Below are 22,442 nucleotides of genomic sequence, written 5' to 3' on the forward strand. Positions count from 1 at the left end.
AGGCCTGTGCCACCACCGCCCGGTTTAGGATGAGGGTCTTATAGCCCAGGCCCATGGTGACACACCTCCTCCAACAAGGCCACACCCATTCTAACAGAGCCACGCCTCCTCCAACAGAGCCACACCCACTCCTACAGGGTCCAAATATTGCCACTTCCTGGCCCAAGCATGCACAAACCATCACAGTGGCTATGGGCCCAGGAAAGAATTAAAACAGGTCAACCCAAGACACTTTGGTAAACTCTGGACACGGAAGACATCTAAGTTTGAGAAGGGTGCGGGGAGGGGGTGGGTGGAAGGGCGGCAAGAAGAGTCATTTTCTTTAACTCCTTCAGCTTGAGAGGCAAGGCAAGGAGCAGCATATGGTATGTGGGAAATCCAGACTATCGATCACTTGAGGTCACCCAGCAGCACACGGGGAGCCAACTAGCTTCAGATGACGGGACATGGGCTAAAGCACTGGCGCTGGGATCTTGTTTCTTGAGGACACAGTGACATAAAACCGGGATGCGTGGTAGAAGCGAGGGGCTGCGGCGATGGCGCAGCTGACCACGGGAGGGAACGAGGGGCCGGTTACAGCGAGGATCATGCTCATCTTTACAAGCTGGGACCGGAAGACGCCACTTGCAGATACAAAGCCAGCTCCAGGGAGCAATGGCGGAACAGGCCGCTTTCAACCCTTTCTTCAGGGAACAGTGATACAGAGTTAGAAACAGAACTGGGTAGGGGATGACTCCGCCCGCCCGCCCGCCCGCCCGGGAAGGACCTGCCTGGAAACCAGGGCTTGCGCTCAGAGCCTTGGCCCTGTGAAGGGGAGGCAGAGAGACAAGGAGGTCCTGGCGTCTGTGAGCGCTGTTTAAACAGAGGAGAGCAGAGGAAGGCACTTGGTGTCACTCTCTAGCACCACACACACACACACACTCACACACACACACACACACACACACAATTGAAAGCATCCAGCTCATAGTGCAAGAGGAAATACAAAATCCTCCGACGCATGAGTTCAGACCACACACATCAGCCACACCACTAAGAATTAAATGGGGAGGAGTACTGTGTCGTGTCGCAAAGCTTAATCCGCCTCGACAGTAGGACTGGCAAAGGTATCAAGAAAAACAGAGTTCAGAGGCAGAGTTAGCTATCTGAAACCATGTCCAGGCCCCAAAGTGTTAAATGTGTTCATTTTTTAAAAAGGATTTACTTCCTATGACGGTTTACTGCACTAAAATAGGCCTGGTAAACAGTGTTGTGGTATCACCGTGGACTGAGTCCACGGAAAGAAACATCCTGGAGCAGGCTAGCAGGGGGCATCCAGCCCCTTTATCCAGAGAGAGGCAGAGAGAGAGTGTGCGGAAAGCTGACTCCCAAAGGCAGCTTCCCCTCCTTCTAAGTTCTCTTAGGAAACCAAACCAAACCCAAGGTTACTTTGTATCACAAAAAACTCCAGACAAGATCTGGCATCTTTCCGGAGCTATGTCCCATCCCTAGACACAGAGACTTCAATAAACATCCAGAAGCATCTTTATCCATGGCAAAGAAGGCACCCTGCTTTTAGATGGACAGGTGGGGCTTGGATACGTCAGGATGAAGTAAAAAAATCAACCAAAATTGGAAAACTGGAAAGTAAAATTCAAAATATGAATACAGACTTTGTAGACTTTTTCCTTTAAAAAAAATCATGTCAGTGGGTAATGGCGCTGGCTGGGACCTGGGACCTGGGCAGAAGGGAAGGCAGAAGGGAAGAACTGAGTCCTGGCATCTGCCCTCTGACCTCCACGCACCAGCTGAGGCACACAATCACATGGATAATTTTTTTAAGTCTCTCGCTCAAAAAAATCACTTGAAAATGCAGGAAGATTTTAATAGAAGATAAATCAGTGAATTAGAATCTCGAAAAGGCAACATTTCTAATGAATACTGTAGATGGATCTCTAGAGGACGGCAGTCGCAGGTCACGTCACTGGCTGATCTAATCAAGAAGAACAGGGGAAGAGACTAGGAGATGGCCCCGTCAGCAGAGTGCCCCTGTCCCTTAGAACCCACTAAGTACGACTTGGTGACACAGGACTGTAACCCCAGCACCGGGGAAGCAAAAACAGCCAAATGCCTGGGGCTCACTGGCAGCCGAGCCAGCAAGTTGCAGTTAAGAAAGGGGCTGTCTTGAACAAGCATGGGAGCCTGGGGTCATCCTCCGGCCTCCTCAGCTGTGCGGCATGAAGCTGTGCACGCAGAGAAACCCCCAGCAACGGGGTGAAATGCCTCGTAACAACACTGCCCCGCTCTGCAGACTCAGAGAAACCTGGGTCTTGGACTCATTCAAGGAGCAGGAGAATAATTATTAGAGCAGAAATAGTGAACAGCGTTAAAAAGCTCCCGGCCCCACGTGGCACACAGGCCGGTTCTCCCTGGAATAGGCAAGCTTTAACAGACATTAACCCTTGCCCAGCAAGGGGCGAGGTGAAGCTGTGGTAGGAGGGAGGAGGGTGGGGTAGCCTGGGCTACATTTAAGAACCTGCCTTAAAGGATATTAAAGTTGCCTAAGGGAAGAATTTAAAAGAACAGATCTAACCCTGAAAGTACGCCCTGGAGTGATTCCCTGTGACCACCTGAGGTCCAAGCAGGAATATAAGGTATTTTAACACGAAGGTACCCAGTGACGTCATGCTAAGAGACCAGAGAAAGCTCATGACATGCAAAGCTGTCTGGAAGTATTCCAACCCCCATTCTTATTTTAAAACTTCCAGGTATCAACATTCCAAGAACACTGTGGTGTGCAGATTACCCAGGACATGGCAGCTGTGGGATAGGGGTTTGGTCCCTGCCAGTCTGTATTCCTCTATTTTGTTAATGTTCTAGGGACGACAGAGTCAACTCTAACCAAAGAAAAGATAAAATAGGAGCGGGACGTGGTGACATACACCTTTAACCCCAGCGCTCGGGAGGCAGAGACAGGTGGATACTGGTAAGTGTGGGGCCAGCCTGATCTACACAGAGGGCCCCAGGCCAGCCAGAGCTACAAAGTGAGACCCTGTCTCAAAACAAACACAAGACCCCGGAGCATGGTGGGGCACACCTGTCACCCCAACTCTGCAGGGAGAGGGGTGTGTGTGTGTGTGTGTGTGTGTGTGTGTGTATAATAAGCACATTCTCAAATGCGTGGCAGGTCTAAACTAGCTTGGCCTACACGAGACCTGTGTCAGCACGGAAAAGTATTAGTAAATGCTCATTCTCACTGATGATAGGGAGGGCCTTACAGCGGCAGGAGACGGCGGCATGCCCATGCCGTATCAGAGCACCTTCCTCTCCAGCAGCAAACTGGGCCCCAAATGTATGGGAGCTAAATGCAGCCACTCAGAACATCCCCAAGCGACAGAGAGGAAGTCTGAGCACACAGACATGCCTGGCTGGGGGCGGAGAGGAAGACGATGTTACCAAACGCCATTTCTGCCCGGATCTAAGGTCCCACACTATGAGTAAGTGGCTCCTCGGTCAGAGGGCAAGTACACAATGTTACCATGGAGACGGGGTGGTTTGAACTTGTATTATCCGCCCTTCCACGTGGCTGGCCCTTCCACGTGGCTGGCCTTGAAGAGCCAGCCAGGGTGGGCCGGAGGGTGGCCACCCTGCCGGAGGACTTGAGTTTGGAAGAGGATGGATAACTGATTCCTGCAAGTTGTTCTCTGACCTTTACCATGTGCCTAGTGACGTGTGTGTGTGTGTGTGTGTGTGTGAGAGAGAGAGAGAGAGATAAAATGTGATTACAGAAAAACAACCACAAAAGAACCCACACTGTGTGAATGAGTGGGTTGTGAAGTTCAGTTGAACTTCTCTGTGGATGAGGGGTGGAGGGCGGAGGGGAGGAGGGGTGGCCCTCCTCTGTGAATGTATCTAGAGATCACCCCTGGCTGGACAGGGTCAGTAGAGCTGGGTAAACTCAGCCAAAGTTTCTAACTCCCAGCAATGAAAACAACTGGGCATTGTCATGTGACCTGTATCCTGGCACTGGGGAGGTAGAAGCAGGGGATCAGGAGGCCAGAGACATCTTTGGCTACTCAGTGAGTTCAAGGCCAGCCTGGGCTACACAAGGCCTTGCCTCAAAAAATGAAAGCACAAGGGGGTGGGGATAAATATGAGTGGGAACATAGTGGACCTGGTTGGTGAGCTCAGTGGTCAGAGCTTGCTTAGCAGGAGCAAAGCAGTGGGTTCAACCCCCAGGACCACCAAACCGGAAAAGGAGAGCAGCACCGGGCTGACTTTGTGAACGCACACAGATCTCAGCTTCCCACTTTACAGCCAGTAAATTACAAAACAAATGAGGCAGGCAGGGTCTCTCTACATAGTACTGGCTGTCCCGGAACTCACTGTGCAGCCCAAGCTGTCCTCAAACTCAGAGATCCACCTGCCTCTGCCTCCCAAGTGCTGGGCACTTTTAAGACACAGTAAACCACCCTTTGGAGCTGGGACAGCAGAGGGGTAAGATGTAGCTGTTATAGTTTCCTAGTATCATGGCGGATCCGCAAGGACCTGCCACCAGAGGGATCCGATTTTAATAAAGCTTACGACATTAGGTTTTAGTTGTGCCCAGAGATTGAGTTACCATTGTTTCTGGGAGAAAAAAATAAGACAGTAAATCCGGGTCCGCTGCACAGGTGTGGGCAAGTGGGTCCTTTACACAGACAGGACTGCACACCATGTCAGGGTGTGACAGCTAACGCTGTCAGAACACACCCACCGCATCACAAAGTGTCTGGCATGTCCTGACCCTGTATTTCCTCTTCCAGAGTTTCCCCCACGCTCGTTCACACCTGGCGACAACCCAGGCTTTCCAGCTGTATTGCTTATCGTACCAACAAGCTGCTGCGGACGGTTTAAACAGGGGGCCGGCCAAACAGATTATGGTCTACCAGAGAAAGGAATATGGAAAGAGGCAGCTCTTTGGCAGCTGACCTGGGCGACGCTTGGCCAAGCGGTGAGTGCTGGACCATGCCAGATGTGCGCATGCGCGCATGCACACACACATTTGCTGAAGCACATAAAACATCTGTGGGCACACAGGAAATGGACATCAGCCGCCTCAGAGAGGAGGGGCTTTGGTCTCTCCACTCCTTCCTTCCTTAGGAATGTTGAAAAAGAATGTTACTTTCAAGATAAATAAATAGTGGAAGCAGCATCGACAGTGTCAACAGCTGCTTCCAGGCTACAGGGCAGAAGCTGTACAGTGCCTCCCTGCAGGCCCACGCCCACCCCTACTCTAAGTCCGAGGCCTAGGGTGGGTGGGCTCCCCGGAGCATGAGCACAGGCCTCCCTGGCTCTCTCTACTGCAGAAGTGCCACATGAACACCTCAGACTGACTGGGGCATAACTTCCCCTTACAGAAGCCCAAGAACAGAGAGCAGGTCCCTGGGTGCAGGAAGAGGAAACACGTCAGGGGGCAGCAGAGGGGCTCACTCACACTTGCGCAGATCCAGGCTCTTGCTTGGGCAGGCCAGGTGCTGGCCGGGTGGGTTCTGAGTCCTCTGCAGACAGGCCAGCATGGCTGAGCTGGGAGCCCTGGCTGGGGCACGTTCTGCAGCGGGAATCCTTCAGAGAGAAACGTGAGGCATTGGTCACTGAGGGCTGCCCTGAGCAACCTCCGTCCTCCCCAGCACCCCGAGCCACGTCAGATTGGGTGTTTCTGAGCCGTGTCTCTTTGTAGTTCAGGTTGGCCTACAGGTATAGTTCCCCCCCAGGTGCTGGGATCAGAGGCGTGTGCCACCATGCCTAACTTTGGGCCGGACATTCCATCTCTCTCTCAGATGAGGAAACTGTGGCTTCCAGGGGGCCCCAGAGGCATCACAGGAAGGAACCAGGTCTCGAGGGGTGGCCCTCCACCACAGTGTGACCAGAACTCGGGAGCTTTAAGAGCCCTTGCCCAGCTCAATATGTGGGTGACCACCCTGTGCCCTGGTTTAAGATCTTTGGCTGGTGGTGGACCTCAGCTCTCTCACAGTCCTACGATACATCAGCGCCTAGCTCAACGGGAGAGGGACCCGTTTGGTCATTTTTGGGGTCCATACAGGAGCAACCAGGTAGGGCTAGTGGGCAGCCTCCTTGTTTAACATGAGTCCTGGTCTGGCACCCGTCTGGGGTGTTCTCAGAGTACCCCCTCCCCCACCCCCGGAGAAGAGATGTCAGGATGGTATGCTGGGGAGGCTTGGGGTGCTCCACTCTGACTGTGCTAACCCCAAAAAGGAAGGGTAGGCCCAGAGTCACCCACAGCAGCCCTTAGGTGGCAGCTCAGATGGGCCTCCCATAGCCCACGCCGTATTCATGTACCTAAGCTGGACACCAGGGACAGGGGACACAGGGAGCCCTCGTGTCCCCACAAAGCCCACCTTCCTGAGCACTGGTGTCAGCACAAGCCAGCCTTGGAGGCCACCGAGGATGATAAGGGAGACTCAGTCAGGGCTCCCCACTCTCCTCCCTGCCACAGAGAAGGGCTCCTCACTACTGCCACCCCTGTCCCTGGCAGCCAGCCTGGGTTACCTCCATCCTGAGCTGGTTAAAAGAGGAAGGAGGGGGGTTAAGGGGGGAGGGGAAGGTATTTAATACTAAACAGGTGTCTGAGCCCGGGATTCTGCCGCTTCTAATAATGAAGTATTCATGAGGAAAAACCTTTTTTTTTCACCAGTTTCTTAAGATACTAATTTCACAACAAGCTCCTTGTTATCACGCAATTATTCCAATCTTGTATTCCCCGAGACGGTGGCAGCCTCCCGTCTGTCCTGGCCTCTCCGTAAATGAAAGACAACCCGCACAACCACCTTTCATTACGGTCTATTTTACTTTCAGCAAAGGTACCCGAGAGTAAAGACTTCCTCTGAAAGGGACTTTTATTCAGTTTCAAAACCAATTTTCTCCTATTACTGTCTAAAAAAAAAAAAAAAAGAAAGAAAGAAAGAAAGAAAAAGAAAAAGGAAGTGGGGGGGGGGATGGATAGCGACAGGGGAGGGGATTCTCTTCCCCTCCCCCACCCCAGGCTCTAGTCTTAACACAGCCAGGCAATAAAAGCAGCAATATCTATCCACTTCCCGGCTTTGATTTCTGGTAATTTTAAAATATGCCATTACAATCAGGCAGCGACGACGCGGCTGGGGAGGGAGTCGAGTAGGGCTTATTGCTTGGATGAAGTCCTTGACTGCGGAAGGCAGCCAGCGAAGCTCTTCAGGGACCCGGGAGCACGTGGCAGAAACAGGCCTGCTGGGGCCACCGCCACCGTGTGCCACAGCCTTGAGGCCATGGTCCACCCCACCCAGGCTGAGGACGCTGGACTTCCACACTCTCTGCAGACGCATACTGTGCACATGTGGTGTCTACCGGTGACCCTCTCCGTCACGAGGGTGGGGTCCCTGAACCGGTCATGTTGACAATTCATGGGGACACCGGGCCACCACACACAAGGTTGGTGGTACCTGCATTGACCCCCCCCCCTGCATCTACCTCTCCATGACAACATCTGTTTCCTGCCATCCTGATGCCCAAGCCCCACCCAGGCCCTTCTCTTTCTTCACAGGTGATGCTGGCTGAAGACAGCAGAACCGGGGTGGGGGGGGTCAGGGAGCTGTCTGTTCCACAAGGCAGATTTGGCTTGGAGGAGGGAGGACAGAGCCCAGTTCCTAGAGGCTCCCCCAGTCCCTGTACAGGTTGGGCAATACTGACTTGTTAAAGCCACCCCAAGATTCTTCTGGTGCTCCCAGGATCTCCTGGGGTCCTGGCCCAGCCTCTTATGAGGTGCAAGGGGTCGGGGTCCCAGTCTCGCTTCAGGATGAGGGACCCTGGTGGGCCGCCCATCCCGACACACTTGTAGCTAAGGACAGGGTAGGCTGCAGTTGACAGATGAGGGTGGCCCGCCTACACTGGTGACTTTTCGGACCCCAGATGCCCCCTCTCCCTCTCCCTGGGGCTTCCAGACTCCTGTGCTAGAATGCCCAGGCATATTGGAGCCACGGGGCCACCAGACTGAGCCAGTGTGACATCTAGTCCTGGAAGGAACAGACTACCCTAGCTACTCAGGGCAGCTCCTGCCAGTTCACACCTCTGGAGGACCCAGGCTGACTGACCCACAGTGACATCAGTGTCCAGTGGAAGAGAGGGGAGCTCCTCTGCTTCCTCAGGTCACCCAGACTACTGTCCCTTCTTCCCGAACCCTGTGTCCTACGGTGGCAACTGTGGGGGGTAGGGACAGGTCTCCGATGAGCCAGGGACCAGCCAAGTATGGACCCCAAGTTTCCACAGCACATCGACACTTTGGTCTTTAACCCCTTCCTGCCTGGCCTCAGCTCTCCCCGAGCTGCCCAGTCTCTCAAGGCTCTCCTTCTGGCTCACAGCCTCAGACCTCCAGATCACAGCACCTGCTGTGCCCTCTGTGACCCAGAGTTCACCTTAGTTGTCCCCTTAGTTCAGGGCTAGCTTCTCTGCTGGGTGTCCCTTGTTGGCCACAATCCCGATCCCACCAAGCTGTAATCACCAACTTCATGTCTGTCTGTCCCTTCTGAACCATACGTGAGTTTCTTTTTTTTTGTTTTGTTTTTTGGATTTGGTTTTTTCCAGACAGGGCTTCTCTGTGTACCTCTGGCTGTCCTGGAACTCACTCTGTAGACCAGGCTGGCCTCCAACTCAGAAATCCGCCTGCCTCTGCCTCCCAGAGTGCTGAGATTATAGGCGTGCGCCACCACCGCCCAGCTCATATGTGAGTTTCTAAGGGGTGAGAGCCGTGTATAATGTGTTTCCATCTCTGCAGCATCTGGCCGGAAGACATCGTGTCATAGGCAGACGGTTAGGAGCTGGCTCAGCTGCCGGGCCGTGGTGGCGCACGCCTTTAATCCCAGGACTTGGGAGGCACAGGCAGGCAGATTTCTGAGTTCGAGGCCAGCCTGGTCTACAGAGTGAGTTCCAGGACAGCCAGGGCTACACAGAGAAACCCTGTCTCGGGAAAACAAAAAACAAAACAACAACAACAAAAGAGGATCTAAGTGTGAATCCTAGTGCCCATGTAACTCCAGTACCAGGAGATATCACACACCCTCTTCTGGCGTTTAAGGGCACATGTACATAGATAGCATACACTCACATAGGCATATAGATAAAGATAAAAAAAAAAAGAAGGCATCCAATGAATGACTGCATCAAATGAAATAGCTGTGAGATGAACTGTGTGAAAAGCCCAGAGACACCAAGGGTCCTACCCAAGGTCACACAGCAAGCCAGGGATATAGCTCTACTGGCTTTCCCGCCTGCCTCCTCCTTGCCCGGCCCCACCCCATCTGCAGATGGCAGGTCCCTCAACCCCCCCCAGCACGTGATCATCACAGTCCGACCCAGCCGGGGACCATCTGGAAAGCCCCACAGTCTACAAATCGGACTGTTTATGCGCTCAAGGCCTTTTGTGACTTTAATAATAGGGGGGGGGGGCAGTGTCACAAGCCGCAGTGATTACCGGGCCCAGGCACCATCCCTGACGTGGTATTAGATAAGACCGTCTTATCTGGGAGACACCCAAGGAAAAGGTCCCTCTACCAGATAACACCCCAGTCGGCTGTCGAAACGCCCTTTCATAGCTGGACTGCAGATAAGGAGCCTTGACAGCAGATGGAGGAGGAGAGACACTTCCTGCTCTGAGGAGAATTGAGTCTACTGGCCAGGACCAAACAATGAGCAGAGCAGACGCTGTCTCTGGGCTGTCTATTTTATTCAAAGAAGAGTCTTGGGCAGGGGGCTGGGGTAGCGGCCTTCTGTCATCTCCCTCTGTATCTGGGGGCTGCAGGGAGTCCCAGGAGGGTGGAGAGCGCTAGGGGATGGCAGGGTGCTGGGGACTGAGGACAGCTGGTAAGTGTTTCCATTTTGACTCTGCGAAAACCTTCTGTGTCCAGATCTGAATACATGTCTCTCCGCTGAGCTGCTACAGCCTGGGGTTAGCTCCCTTTCCCACAGAAGGAAAAGGCCACTGTGTGTGTGTGTGTGTGTGTGTGTGTGTGTGTGTGTGTGTGTGTGTGTGTGGTGCAAGCTATACAAGATCAGACAGATTTTGAACTGCAGAGGCCAAGGCTGTCTGTCAGACCCTGAACCTCAGGCTACCAAATGGCAAATCCATCCCAGCGGGAGGATCCCAGAGGCCCCCGGCTTCTGTCGAGCCACTATCAAGGGAGAGCTGCAAGGCCCCGATTCTCCTCAGTGCCCACAGTCCACCTGGATTCTACCCTGAGAGGGGCTGGGAAGAGAGGCCTGTCCCCTGTCCTCGCCGGCCACCTGTACATTCCATAACTATTCAACAGAACACAGCATGTGTGCCATGCAGCAGGTGGAAGAAACCCTGCCCACCCCCTGCCACGTGGGCAGTAACACTTGCGAGCACCTTTTGTGTGTGTGTGTGGGGGGAGGCTTATGGCACATACAGGAACATGGTAACAGGTAAACATGACCTGGCACAAAGCCCCAGGACACCACACCCTCAGAACTGCTGTCCCTGGCTAAGCCCAATGGAAGCTGAAAATAGATCGGATTGCCCTGGCCTCTTCTCCCTCAGAAGGGACACTGCATCCCTCCGGCCTTGAAGGGAAGGCCACGTCTCCATGAAGGCCACAGCCTGGGCCGCTTGCAGTCTCCATCTTTGCCTCTATCTAGAAGCGCCTAAGCGAATCTGCAGCTCAGCTCAAGGCCAAGCACAGGACTCTCCACAGGGTGGAGAGGAAGGGCTTGCCAGGCCTAACAGGGTGAGGAGTTCAGAGAGCTGTGGAGTCAGGCAAGGGGTAGGCGCTGGGGTCTGGGGCGGCCTTGAGGGTGTCACAGCACCTAGGATGTCACAGTTCTCCCCTGGCTGAGCCTTGGTGGGGAGTTGGCCAGTCTGGACATGGGATTTTTTTTTCTTCAGCACAAGCCGTAACACCACCAGGGCCAGGTCCTTGGCCTGTTGCCATATAAAAAGCAGCCGTGCCTTAGCTCTGAAGGAGGCAGAACCCAGAGTGGGGATGAGAAGCTGGGGGGTCCAGTGGTTTGCTTACATGGTCTCTGCTCAGCTCTCTGGAGGGCTGTCAAGTCCCCCACCCCCTCACGTTGTCCTGACTACACAGCTACCTCTGCACACCGGGAAGAGCCTGCAGGGTTTAGAGGCCCAGGCCCAGGCAGGAGTTGGCGCACCAAGCTGGGGTCACTGGGGTCAGAGGCTGGCTGTGAGAGAGATCACCCCCCTCTGAGTCAGGCAGGAAACATCAGCCCAGCGCAGAGAACAGCAAGGGTCCCCAGGCCGGGTCCCCAGGCCTGCGGCAACCCTCACACAGGGAGGGCTCCCTCTCCCTGCCTGACCCCTCGGCCTCCCTTGCCCAGTTCTTGATCTCTCTTCCCGTCGTCCTCTCTCTTGGAAGCAGCCAGAGCAGAAGCCCCCCCCCCTCCTTCCTGCTGTTCCCTCCCCCACCCCCAGTTCCCAGAGCCCAAGGCCTTCCAGGGGACCCTGTTAATAATTAAATGTTAATCTAAAAAGCAATTTGAGCTGCGGCTGGGCAGATCTGGTTAGAGATTACATTAGCATGGAGGAGGCCAGGGTAATTTTCTTTAACCCCTCTCTCGATCTCTCTAGCCGGGGAATCTTCCTGTCATGGGGGCACTGCTGATTAAACAGGCCCAGGGCTGGGTTATGGATAAGGGGCTTGTGAAAGGTGATTATTCCCCACTGCCAGTCAGGCTGGCACGAGAAGGGGATTTTCACCCTTTTAAGGGCGGGGGTGGGGAGCGCTGCTCCTTGGACAGGAGCCCCGTCTACTGCCAGGATTACTGTCCCAGCCCACAGGCCACAGGCGTACGATGCCCAGCCCTGGCTACTTCCCGTCTGGCCCAGCACCGGTTTGGGAAGGGCACTGCGGCCAGAGACGCCGGCCGGTCTTTCTGGGGCAGAGGAGAAAACTATGGAAATCCCGAATTCTGGATGTAGGCCGGCCACCTGCATGAGCAGATTTCTGAGTTGCTTTGTGTCTACCTGACGCAAGCTAGGGTCACGTGGGTAGAGGAACTTGAGAAAATGTCTCCATGAGATCGGCCTGTGGGCTCAGGAGGGAGTGCATTTCTTAATTCCTGGGCGAGTGCGAGGGTTCGGCTCTCTGTGGGTGCTGCCGGCCCTGAGCTGCTGAGCCTGGTGTAAGCACACTCCGCCATGGTCTCTGCTTCAGTTCAGCGATGGTGTGTGGCTCGAGAGTGTTCCTGCCCAGGTGGGTGCTGGTCACAGCATCTCATTAGAGCTGTAGGAATGGGAAGCATTGCCCCACCCCAGGCCCTCGCCTACACCCTGTGGACCTGGCTCCTGCACCTGCCTCATCTGGGAGAATATTCTTCATGATGCTTCTTGGCCTTCACTTGAAACCCAAATGCCATAGTGGGGCTTCAAAGGTCCCCGGGGTGTGTGAGACACAAAAGACACATGCGTGACAAGGGGCTCCTTATGTAGATCCCTGCCTGCACGGGCCACCACTGTGTGCGCACAGTAGGTCCTCTGGGAAACATCTCCAGAGGGAAGGACGGATGAGAGGTAGGCCCTTGGTGTCTCGCTGGGGGGTGGCCTGTGGGGCTGCAGGTAGGAGCTGGCCCCCAGACTGTCAGCACCAAGGCCAGCTCCAAGAGGGACGGCCAGGGGAGGGGTGGGGCCTAGCCGGGAGGGCAGTGATGCCAGCCACCACGGGAACCAGCTGTTTCTGCCTTTCTCCCACGCATGCCTGCTCCAGGGGACAACATATTAAACCTCTATTGCGTGCCAGGTCCCTGATTTGAGTCTTAATTTCTTCAAATTCTTTTCCACAGGCTGGCAAAAATAACTCAGAAGGTAAAGGCACGTACTGTGCCTGACAATCTGAATATGACCCTGGGAACCCACGGGAAAAAGTTGTTTGTGGTGGCATTGAATTGCAGTCCCAGCATTCCTACAATGAGACAGCAGGTGGAGGCTCCTTGGAAGTTCCTAGGCCCCAGAGCTTGGAGAGAGACCCTGTCTCACCAAGGCAGAGGGCAAGAATAGATTCCCCAAAGTTGCTTTCTGGTCCGTGTCCACATGCATACACACCTCCCCTGTACATACATATAATGAATACAACTTTAAAAACAATTCCTTTTCAAAAATGTATATAGCTATACACCAGCCCATTCCGGTGCTACCTAAAGTAAGAGTAGTTGGACATTGTAACATACTTAATACAAAGTAGCACACTGAGAATAGGATGGGCGGGGCGATCCCGAGGGACAGAAACCAAGAGAGCTTGGGAGGTCTCCAGCTGTTACAGAACCCCACTTGATGGGGCTGTGGGCGGGCTCTAAAAGCACCTAGTTTAGATGAAGCCAGTCAGGCCCTAACTTCAGGAGACGCGCTTCAAATGGACAGGAGGTATAGTCTCAGCACAGGGAGACTCCCAGGTGTAGGGACAGAAGCACAGCCGGAGAGTGCATTCCCCACTGCAGCACCGCCTGACCCAGTCCCAGGAGCTTCCAGAGCCAGGGCCATGCTGAGGGAAGTTGTAACAAAGTCGATGAGCCGTGCTCATACTGGGGGACCTATTCTAGTCAGAGGCAGGGCACTAGTGTTAATGAGTCAGGTCCTAGCTAAGAGGTCTGGCAGACCCTCTCCTGGGTTCTAACTTTCTGAAGCATTCTCCCTACAGTCCCAGATCCCAGGATGGGAACTGTGGGGTCCTGCCTGCTATATTCCAGCAAAGGTTGGGAGAAGCCAGGAGTTGATATGAGCTATCGGTGTTTGGCACCACAGTGGGGATCGGGCCCTGAGGAAAGGTCCTGGCCTGGGATTTTCATGGGGGTGGGGGGTTGTACGTTTCTGGAGGAGCCCAGAGGAAAAGCAGAATCAGATGACCCTAGGTGTGAGGGGTCTCCAAATAGGCAACACCGTATTCAGAGTTAAGGCCATCTACAGTGTGAGGGAACCCCAAATCTCTGCACCCACTGTTCAGGGTTAAGCCAGGCAGTAGAGGAGGGGCAGTGGCAACAGCTGAGGTAGGTGGGTGCTGTGTCCCATAGGCTCAGTGTGTCACAGACATGGCCTCATTTAACGCAGTCTGCCACGGCGACAATGCTGAAGGCTTTGCACCCAGGGGAGGGCTGAGCTGGATCCTTTGTTGGTGAGTGAGAGAGAAACCAGAAAAGTTCCAGGGATGAGTGGGTCTCAGCCAGGGGAGCTCCGGATTTATAGACCTGAGGGGAGGCAGGCAGGCAGGCAGGCATGCAGGCAGGAACAGTCCTAGCCGCGTTCAGAAGAAGAAACATCGGTGGTAGGGAGAAGCCAGGCCGCTGGTGACGGCTCATCTTGATCTGTAGCCTAAAGCCAAGATCACCAGGGACATCCGGAGCTGGGGTTGAGTGGTGTCTTCAGGACAAGGTTGGGATAAGGACCCTGCCCTGTGGCAGCACTACTGCTTGGTTAGCAACGTGAGCGTGGGAGCTTAGGCGCGGGCCACACATGGGGGCCAGTCCCCAGCTTGCAGTCTCTGCTGTGAGCATGAGTGTCTGGCCCCCCTGATTCTTGAAAAGCCCCCACTGGTGTCCCCAGCCACTGGGCACCACAGTTTCCAAAGAGCCCCCGCCCGAGAGCTGGAGCACCTGGCTTTGAATTCCAGCTCCTCTGTGAGGCTGTCTGCCCGGGGTTTGGGGGAGGGAGGTGTTTGTCTTCTTTGTGCGCAAGAGCTTAGTGTTCCTGCTGCAGACAAGCAAAACCCGTGTTTTGTTAGTTCTCAGAATGTTTGGAAAGGGATTCCAGTCTCTGGCCATCAGGAGACAGGAGGCTGGGCTCAGAGTAAATCACTCACAGGACAGGCGGCAGCTGTTGGGGAGGAAGGGCTGAATAGAGGGGGGGACAGACACACAGACAGAGGACCACAAGCTCTGACACCCAGAAGTAGGGAAGGCGCTCAGCTTTCGGGGGCCAAAGGATGCCACAGCAAGCAACTCTTCTGCCGCAGACTTGGCTCCTTGAGAGCCAAGGCCTTGAAGGGCCGGCCACACTGCTCTCCCCACTAAGGGTCTAGGCCAAGGTTTTTAACTGCAACTGCCACCCCCACCCCACCTCTTCCAGGACAGCCTACACCAGCACACCCTTATAGCCTGGACACACCGCCTTTCTTCCTGACAAAGGCTCTCACATTCCCAGGTTGGTCTCCCTGCACAGCACGACGGGCCGGCCGGCCACTCAGGCTCCATTTGTAAGTACAAATTCTCTATAGCCACGAGGAATTAAATTTAGCAAGGCACCCTGCTAAATCCAACAGGTCCACAGTAAGAGCTGAGGTTTTAGGCACTGACAAGGCATGCTGCAGTCCCTTGCTGCACTAAGCCTTTGAAATCTATGGTACACAACTGGACATCTCGGTTTGGACTCGGTAGCCACCTGGTTACACTGCCCCCAGCTTGTTCCCGTCACCAAATTCCACAAGTGGCAGTGCCCAGCCAGTCAGCCCCACCTCCTCTTTATCTGCCTCAGTTCCATCCAATATCTCCTTCTCCAGGAAGCCCTCCTTAACCACCTTCCACACAGCCACAACACCATCCACACCCTTCCTCACTGCTGCCTGTAGCACCCTTGAATCAATTTCTTGCTTTTTTGCTAAGGTCCTGTCTGAGCTGCTGGAGCACAGACTCTGCTGTTGTGTGCATGCAGGAGCACATAGTAGGTGGAACACCCAGTAGGTGGAGCACACAGTAGGTGGAGCACATAGTAGGTATAGCACACAGTAGGTGGAGCACACAGTAGGTATAGCACACAGTAGGTGGAGCTCACAGTAGGTATAGCACACAGTAGGTGGAACTCACAGTAGGTGGAGCTCACAGTAGGTATAGCACACAGTAGGTGGAGCTCACAGTAGGTAGAACACAGAGGATACTTAAGAGGACAGAGGGAATGAGAGTTTGGAGGGAATGGGCCAGGAACCCCTTGGCTGCCTAGCTCCTTTCAAATCCCTCTGATCCATGATAGGCAGGGACTAAGATGCTCACAAGTGTGTCCATGCATGCATGGGGGGGGGGGGAGTGTGCAGGCACATGTATGCATGCGAACACATACCCATGCCCCTCCCCCACCCGCCGAAAAATAGAACCCGAGGATGGGCCTCCTTTCAAAATCAGCCTGCATGGAGAAATGGCTGTGACAGCACAAAGCCAAGATTGAATCAGCAATGGGCCGACTGCCTGGTGACGGTTACAAATGATCTGATGTGGAAAAGACGGGATCAGATGTGTGTACAACAAGGGCCACCCGGCGCCTGCACATGCCAGACAACAGGCTGACTGGGGGTGCAGGGGAGAGGGCTCCCCAGAGCCTGGGCTGCAGCGTGTGACCCAGTGAGCTCAGGACAGGCTGAGCACAGCCAAGTCTCCCTAGCCCTGGACATAACGGCACCCACACACCCTCCACTGAGCCTGCTCAGGCTGGCCACTGCTGTGGGTGCCTACTGGACGGTCCTTGGGCAGCTATACCTGGGCAGACCCTCCCTCAACGGCCATGCTCAGCTCAGGACTCCTCAGGCTTCTCTTCCAAATACTGGAAGTAGAATGTGGCTTTTATCATGGGGTGGGGCGTTTATAACCCACCCCTGTATCTTTCCTCAGAACTCAAGGAAGAGTGAGCTACCTGATACCGTCTGCAACTCTGCTGTGGACAAGGCTCTCCCCTAGAACGGGGTGTGTCCATGGAGGGGCAGGGACTTCCTGACCCAGGTTCTCAGTTGCTGGGTACAGAATGTCACCTCAGTGAGAACACACCCCACCCTAAGCACTCAGCGGGGCTAGATCCAGAGAGGCTGTGTGGCTTCCACGGGCGGGGCGCCCAGCAGCGATGCAGTGGAGGCTTCAGAGGCATGCAGCATGCAGACAGAGCAGGCTCAGCAGTTCCCTCCCATCGCAGGAACGCCTGGGCCTTTCTGCCTCTGGGCTCACGGATCTTTACCGTATAGTTGGGGTGAGCCAGCTTATCTCATTTTGGGGGTCACCCACCCCACCTCATCACATGGTTTGTCACCTCTACCTGATAAACGCTGGCACATGTGGGCCACAGAGGAACGAACTCAAGAGGGCCCCACAGAGGGGCCCCTCAAGACAGGCGGGCCAGGAAGACAGAGAGCCTCCTCCTGGGCTTTGCCTGTCCTCGGGGCATGGGCTGAACCAACTAGAGCCTCAGTGTGAGTCACAGAGGCGGTTCGAGGTCAGGCTCCCTATTCCCAAAGGGGCAAGCTACGGAGGCTGTGTGAGGAAAGGGATTTGTTCACTGTTACCTGGGAGGCCTGAACACAAATCTGTGCCTGCGTGCCTCTCAAGTCACTAGTGCATGCTAGGGGAGATGCTGAGCCCCTCAGCAGGCAAGGCTCCTACTGGGGTGGGCACTGGGCTGCTCTCTCTGGCCACCCCTCCGGCCAAGATGTAGGTCAAGAGGTTAATGCCAATGGGGCACACTAGAGGCCAGTGAACTCACCCTCCTTGGAGCCAGCAGGACCATCATGGTGTCCTACTGACCCAGTTTCTATATCCACAAAGCATTTCCCCCATAGGCTTGCTAGGTTCAGCTCCAGAAAATCAACAAACAGCCCTGCCACGGCAGGGTTGTCCTAATCCACCAAGGCCCTTGTTGCTTCAGTTTCTCCATCTGAAACCACACCTCCTTTGGTGGATACATGCAGACTGGACCCATGACACATGCTACACACAGCAGGAGCCTGTCACGCACTCCTGGCTCTCCATGACTATGAAGGTGATAGTGTCATTGGGGATCTGTCCATGGTGGCACTAAACCCAGGGGGATGGAGGTCAGGGACTTTTAAGCTAACCCAGAGCAGCAGGTAGACACTCCAACTCCCAGAGAGAGGAGGGGAGGACACCACAGAGAGCATTCACCAAACCTTTCCAAAGCACCTGCATGCACCAGACTTCAAGACCCACAGAAGACAAGGCACAAGCCAGCAAGAGTCAGGAGATCACTATGCGAGACCGACAGCATCCCGGAAAGGAGGGTACCCGGCTGGACGTCTGACTACTCCTGGTCCAGGGGAGCCTTGGTAGACAGTCCCAAAGCACCCAGGAGGATCTGGTGGGCCAATCAGAGCTCAGGAAACCACAGCAGATGGGGAACCACAGAGGGTGCCAGTGTGAAACAGTAGCCTCACGGAGCAGGGAAACCAGGCACAGTAACGGCACTATCCGGTAAAGGGCTGGTGGAACAGAGATGGTTTGGTTTGGTTTGAGACAGGATCTCACAGGGTCTCTAGTCTTGAAATTGCTGAGCTGGAGCTACAGGGTCTTCCAGCCTACAAAAAGGGTCCAAGTCGCTATAAGGAACACATAGGGCAAAGGGGGGCTGTGTGGGTGATGTGCCAGGGAAAAGATACAGGCTGGAGATTCCAGGGGTCCTCAGAGGCCAGGGAGAGCCCTGACCCCTCACTCACGGGCAAGAGAGTACCATGTCTGGAGTTTTCCCACTAGCCAACTGTGCAGACTTGGGCAGGACCACAAATCTCTCCATGCTCCACTTTCTCCATCTGTTCATAACAGACATACCTTACAGACCAGGGAAGAAATTTGATATGCAATATTGCTCATTTATTAAGGAAAAAAATTTAAAGCATATATAGCTTAGTAGTCAAGAGCTTGGCTAATGTGTTCTTGGGTTCAGTACCCAGCACTGTAAAGATGAAAGAAACCAAAAGCTGTTAGCCCGAGGCCATGCCCAGCCAGCGTGGGGGGGAGTGGGTCACCGGGCCAGCTCCTGTCTCAGTCCAGGTAGAGGCCAGAAGAGGAGGGGCGGGGCGGCCCAGCTCAGCCTTGCCAGGGCACAGCGTGAGCGTGCGCGCTCGCGCACTTCTGTGTGTGTTGCTGCTGCGGCTTCTGTGCAAACATGTTAATTTGTTTTCATTTTGTGTTTTTTTCCCCTCGCAGGATAATTGGGTGAGTTTGAAGTCTTGGCGAGGCTGCTGATTATAGCTATCTGGGTGGTGCCCTCACGGAGCCTGGGCCCTGCCTCCTGCCTCTGGCAGAGCGGATGCAGCTGGAGGTGTTTTCTGGGGGCACTTGGGGGGCACCTGGGGTGGGTTAAGGGCGGACCTGGGACCTCTGACATGCGCCCCACCAGACCACATGGCAGTGCTGAACCGTGTATGTCTGCCTGCACACAGCTTTTCTTTGTGATGCAGACTGCATGCAATTAAAAAAAAAAAAAAAAGGAAATATGGTTGGCATGGTAGTGCATGCTTGTCATTCTAACACGTGGAGGCTGGGAGAGGAGGGGTCCGGGAGGTCCAGGCCAACCCTGGCGACAGAACCCACCTCAGGCTCCTCAGAGAGACTCCTCCTCTGAAACAAATACGATCCAGAGAATTAACGCCGCACTCGCACGTCCTGGTGTCTTGGGCATTAGAACCAAATAAGAACCAAGCCAACCTAGCAGCTCTGTGTCTCTGAGGCCAAGCACCAGCTATTCCACTAGGAGGTGGGTGTCTGTGTTCCCACTCTGGAGAAGGGTGTGGCTTTGGGAATGGACGGCTTGAGGCTCAGATCTGGACTCCCCTCAGAGCCCAGATGACCTTAGCCATTTTCTGGGTCTCTAAGTCTTCTCTCACCTGGGACCCCCTGCCTTGCCTTGGGATTCGAAGGCTGTGGGTGGCGCTCACAGCATGGGAGGTCCCCCAAGTCAGAGCTGAGGTTGGGGCTTTGTCCCGTGGGTACCCTGCACCGGAGCACTGCTGCGTACGCCTGCCCCTAACGTACTGGAGGCTGAGCTGGATCTGGTTCTCATCTGCCACTGTGTCACACCGTACATGAAGACCTTATCAGGGCTCCTATATCCTAAGGGCCTGGCCCTGTGGTGGCGCACAGTAGGCCTACAGCAAAACAGGTGAGTGGCTGTGGAGGCTCCAGCAGCTGAAATTTCTATGAAACAAGGAGACCCACAGCATCAGGAGGAGGTGGGAAGTGACAGGCTTCCGGCTGGTCCCCTGGGGTGGTGGGCAAACCTCGGAGAAGGGCTTGGCCTCATCACATGGGGTGGCAGCTGGCAGCACCCATCCCCCACCGAGAGCCACAACAAAGGAGCCTCTATTTCTCTCTGAGCGTTTGTTCCTGGCCAGGCTGGGCCATAGCACCCTCTCTTCCCTGCTGGCCGCCCAGTCGGCTGACACAAAGGCCAGTGTGTCCCTGCTGAGCCAGCCTGGCCCCCGAAGACCCTGTGCACTGGGAGCATGAGGCAAGTCCTGGGAGGGTGTGCAGCGCACAGCGAGGCTTCCATCCAGGTGCAACCGGGAGGGACTAGAGGACAGGAAGGACTCCAGGTTTCAAGTCCCAGCTTCTGCACCTCAGCCACATCACGAATGAACCTCAGTTTCCTCCTCTGTACAGAGAGGACTATGCAATAGCGACATGCCAACCATCTGGGTAGTCAGAGTTTGGGAAACTATTCCATTTAGGAGACAGAAGATAGGCAGGATCCTCCTGGGCCGAAGGAGCATCTCTTCAGTTTTCCTCAGGAATTTGACATGCAAGAGCATATCTTACATCCAGCAAAGTCCAAACGCGACAGACTGACTGTACTGACTCTCTTGGGCCAGGCTCTGAGGCCGACTTCAGGTGGTTCTGGGACAGTGGCCGTTGATATTAGACACCTACCGTACACAGGGACTTGAAGCTACGTCATCTCCTCTCAACCCCACACACAGCTGCTCTGGAAGGGTGGTCACAGGATGGAACCACGGCCACAGTCCAGCAACAAGTGTTCAAATCCAAGCCTGGAGACTTCAGGCCTCACACCCTCCGAGGTCTGCAGTTAATATGAGAAAAATCGGCTCATGGTGTCTCCAGGTCCAGAAAGCTTGATGTGTTGACTAAGGAGGTCACTCCCCAAGTCCTGGGATAGGAACCGAAGCCTGCTGGCGCTGTCTTGATACCGCTAAGGATCCTGGGCTACAAAGTGTACTGATAGCCAGACTACACTTTGTAGCCCAGGATCCCACTGTAGAACTTGGAAATGGTTTTTCTAATTGCATTTTTCTTTTGGTTATCGAGACAGAATTTCTCAGTGTAACCAGCCCAGGCTGTCCTGGACTCACTTTGTAGACAAGGCTAGCCTCGAACTCACAGATATCCTCCTGTCTTTGCCACCAAAGCACTGGGATTAAAGGTGTGTGCCACCACGCCCGGCCTAGTCTTCAGTTTTTTATTTCACTTCTTACACTCTAAGGACCAGGGTCCCAGAGAACCTGGAGAGGGTGGAGCAGGAGATCCGGGCCACCCACCTCCTCGCCAGCCCAACCGACCGGACCCCTAGATCCTTGATCCTTCTCATAACACCTCCCTGTTTCTCTCCTCCCCGCCTGAGCTGGGGCAGCCGTGTGAACAGCGGAGTACCGAGTAATTAAGACGACGCACCATCCGGGTGCCTGGAACACTGTGGAGTTTCCCTTTTATGTTTATAGCAATTGTATGAAAATGTGCGACACGGAGCGGCACCAGCTGACAAATGAGATGAGACAGACAGGATTCCGGGCCGGCTTTTTTCCGGGCCTGATTGGCATTAATTGTGAGCGTTTACAAAGCACAACTCGGCGCCTGACACTTGCTTCAAGCGAACGTTTCCTTCTAATAGTTTTAATGATTACATCGGGAGCTGGTGATCACCACGGGGCGGGGGCGGGGGCTGCCTGGTGCCTGGCTTCCCGGCTACCTGCTGTAGGAGGGCCGTGCCAACGTGCCAGGCCTTGGGGCACAGGACAGACCCCCGACGCGGGCCTGGCTGCTGCCACCTATGGAGTCGTAGGTTTATCATGCCGACAAGGAAACCCGGGGGAATCTGAATGGGACACAGGTCTGGCTTTAGCTGAAGGCCTTCAGTTCCTCATGGACTCAGACGAACCCACAATGGCTGGTGCAGGTCTCTCCCTGTGTGACTCTGACTAAGTCCCTTCTAAGTTCCGGGCTTGGTCCCTCTCCTGTCAGGAGGAGTTAAGAATGCACGGAGGCCAGGATCACACACACAGCTCTGGCCTGTCCCCACGGCATGACCTTAGAGAACCCTTAGAGAACCCCTTAATCTCTGCGTCTGCTTTCCTCACTTGAACTGAGTTCAGAGTGACTTCTAGCCTGTAGGAAGAGATGGGGTTATGGGGAAACTCCAGGTTCCCCACAAACCGAGGGAAGCCCTAGAGGGAAGCCCTGTTCCGCTCCCTCCCCGGAGGAAGAGCTGCCAGTCCCTGGCTCTCACCAACTCACTGGCTGCTCGGTCACTCATGCGCTCGCTCATGTGCTCACACTCAGGCTCACACTCAGGCTCACGGCCATGGTCAGCCTTTGTGCACTCACTGGGCTCCTGGACTCACTCTCACTCACTCACACTCAATGCCTTGCTCGCTCACTCGCTTGCACGCTCAATGCCTCACTCACTCACTCGCTCA

The 22,442-nt window shown here is 54.6% G+C and overlaps 1 protein-coding gene across 1 annotated transcript in view; it reads right to left on the reverse strand.

The window, feature by feature from the left end:
• Fam222a (family with sequence similarity 222 member A) overlaps window positions 1–22,442 on the reverse strand; it is a 43,248-nt gene that overhangs the window by 11,127 nt on the left and 9,679 nt on the right. Inside the window, exon 2 of the mRNA XM_052168495.1 lies at window positions 5,456–5,583. Within this exon, the coding sequence (XP_052024455.1) occupies window positions 5,456–5,537 (82 nt within the window). The 5' untranslated portion in view covers window positions 5,538–5,583. The remainder of the gene's footprint in view (window positions 1–5,455; window positions 5,584–22,442) is intronic.

The sequence above is a fragment of the Apodemus sylvaticus genome, chromosome 22 (assembly GCF_947179515.1).
Source record: "Apodemus sylvaticus chromosome 22, mApoSyl1.1, whole genome shotgun sequence".
Classification (NCBI taxonomy): Eukaryota; Metazoa; Chordata; class Mammalia; order Rodentia; family Muridae; genus Apodemus; species Apodemus sylvaticus.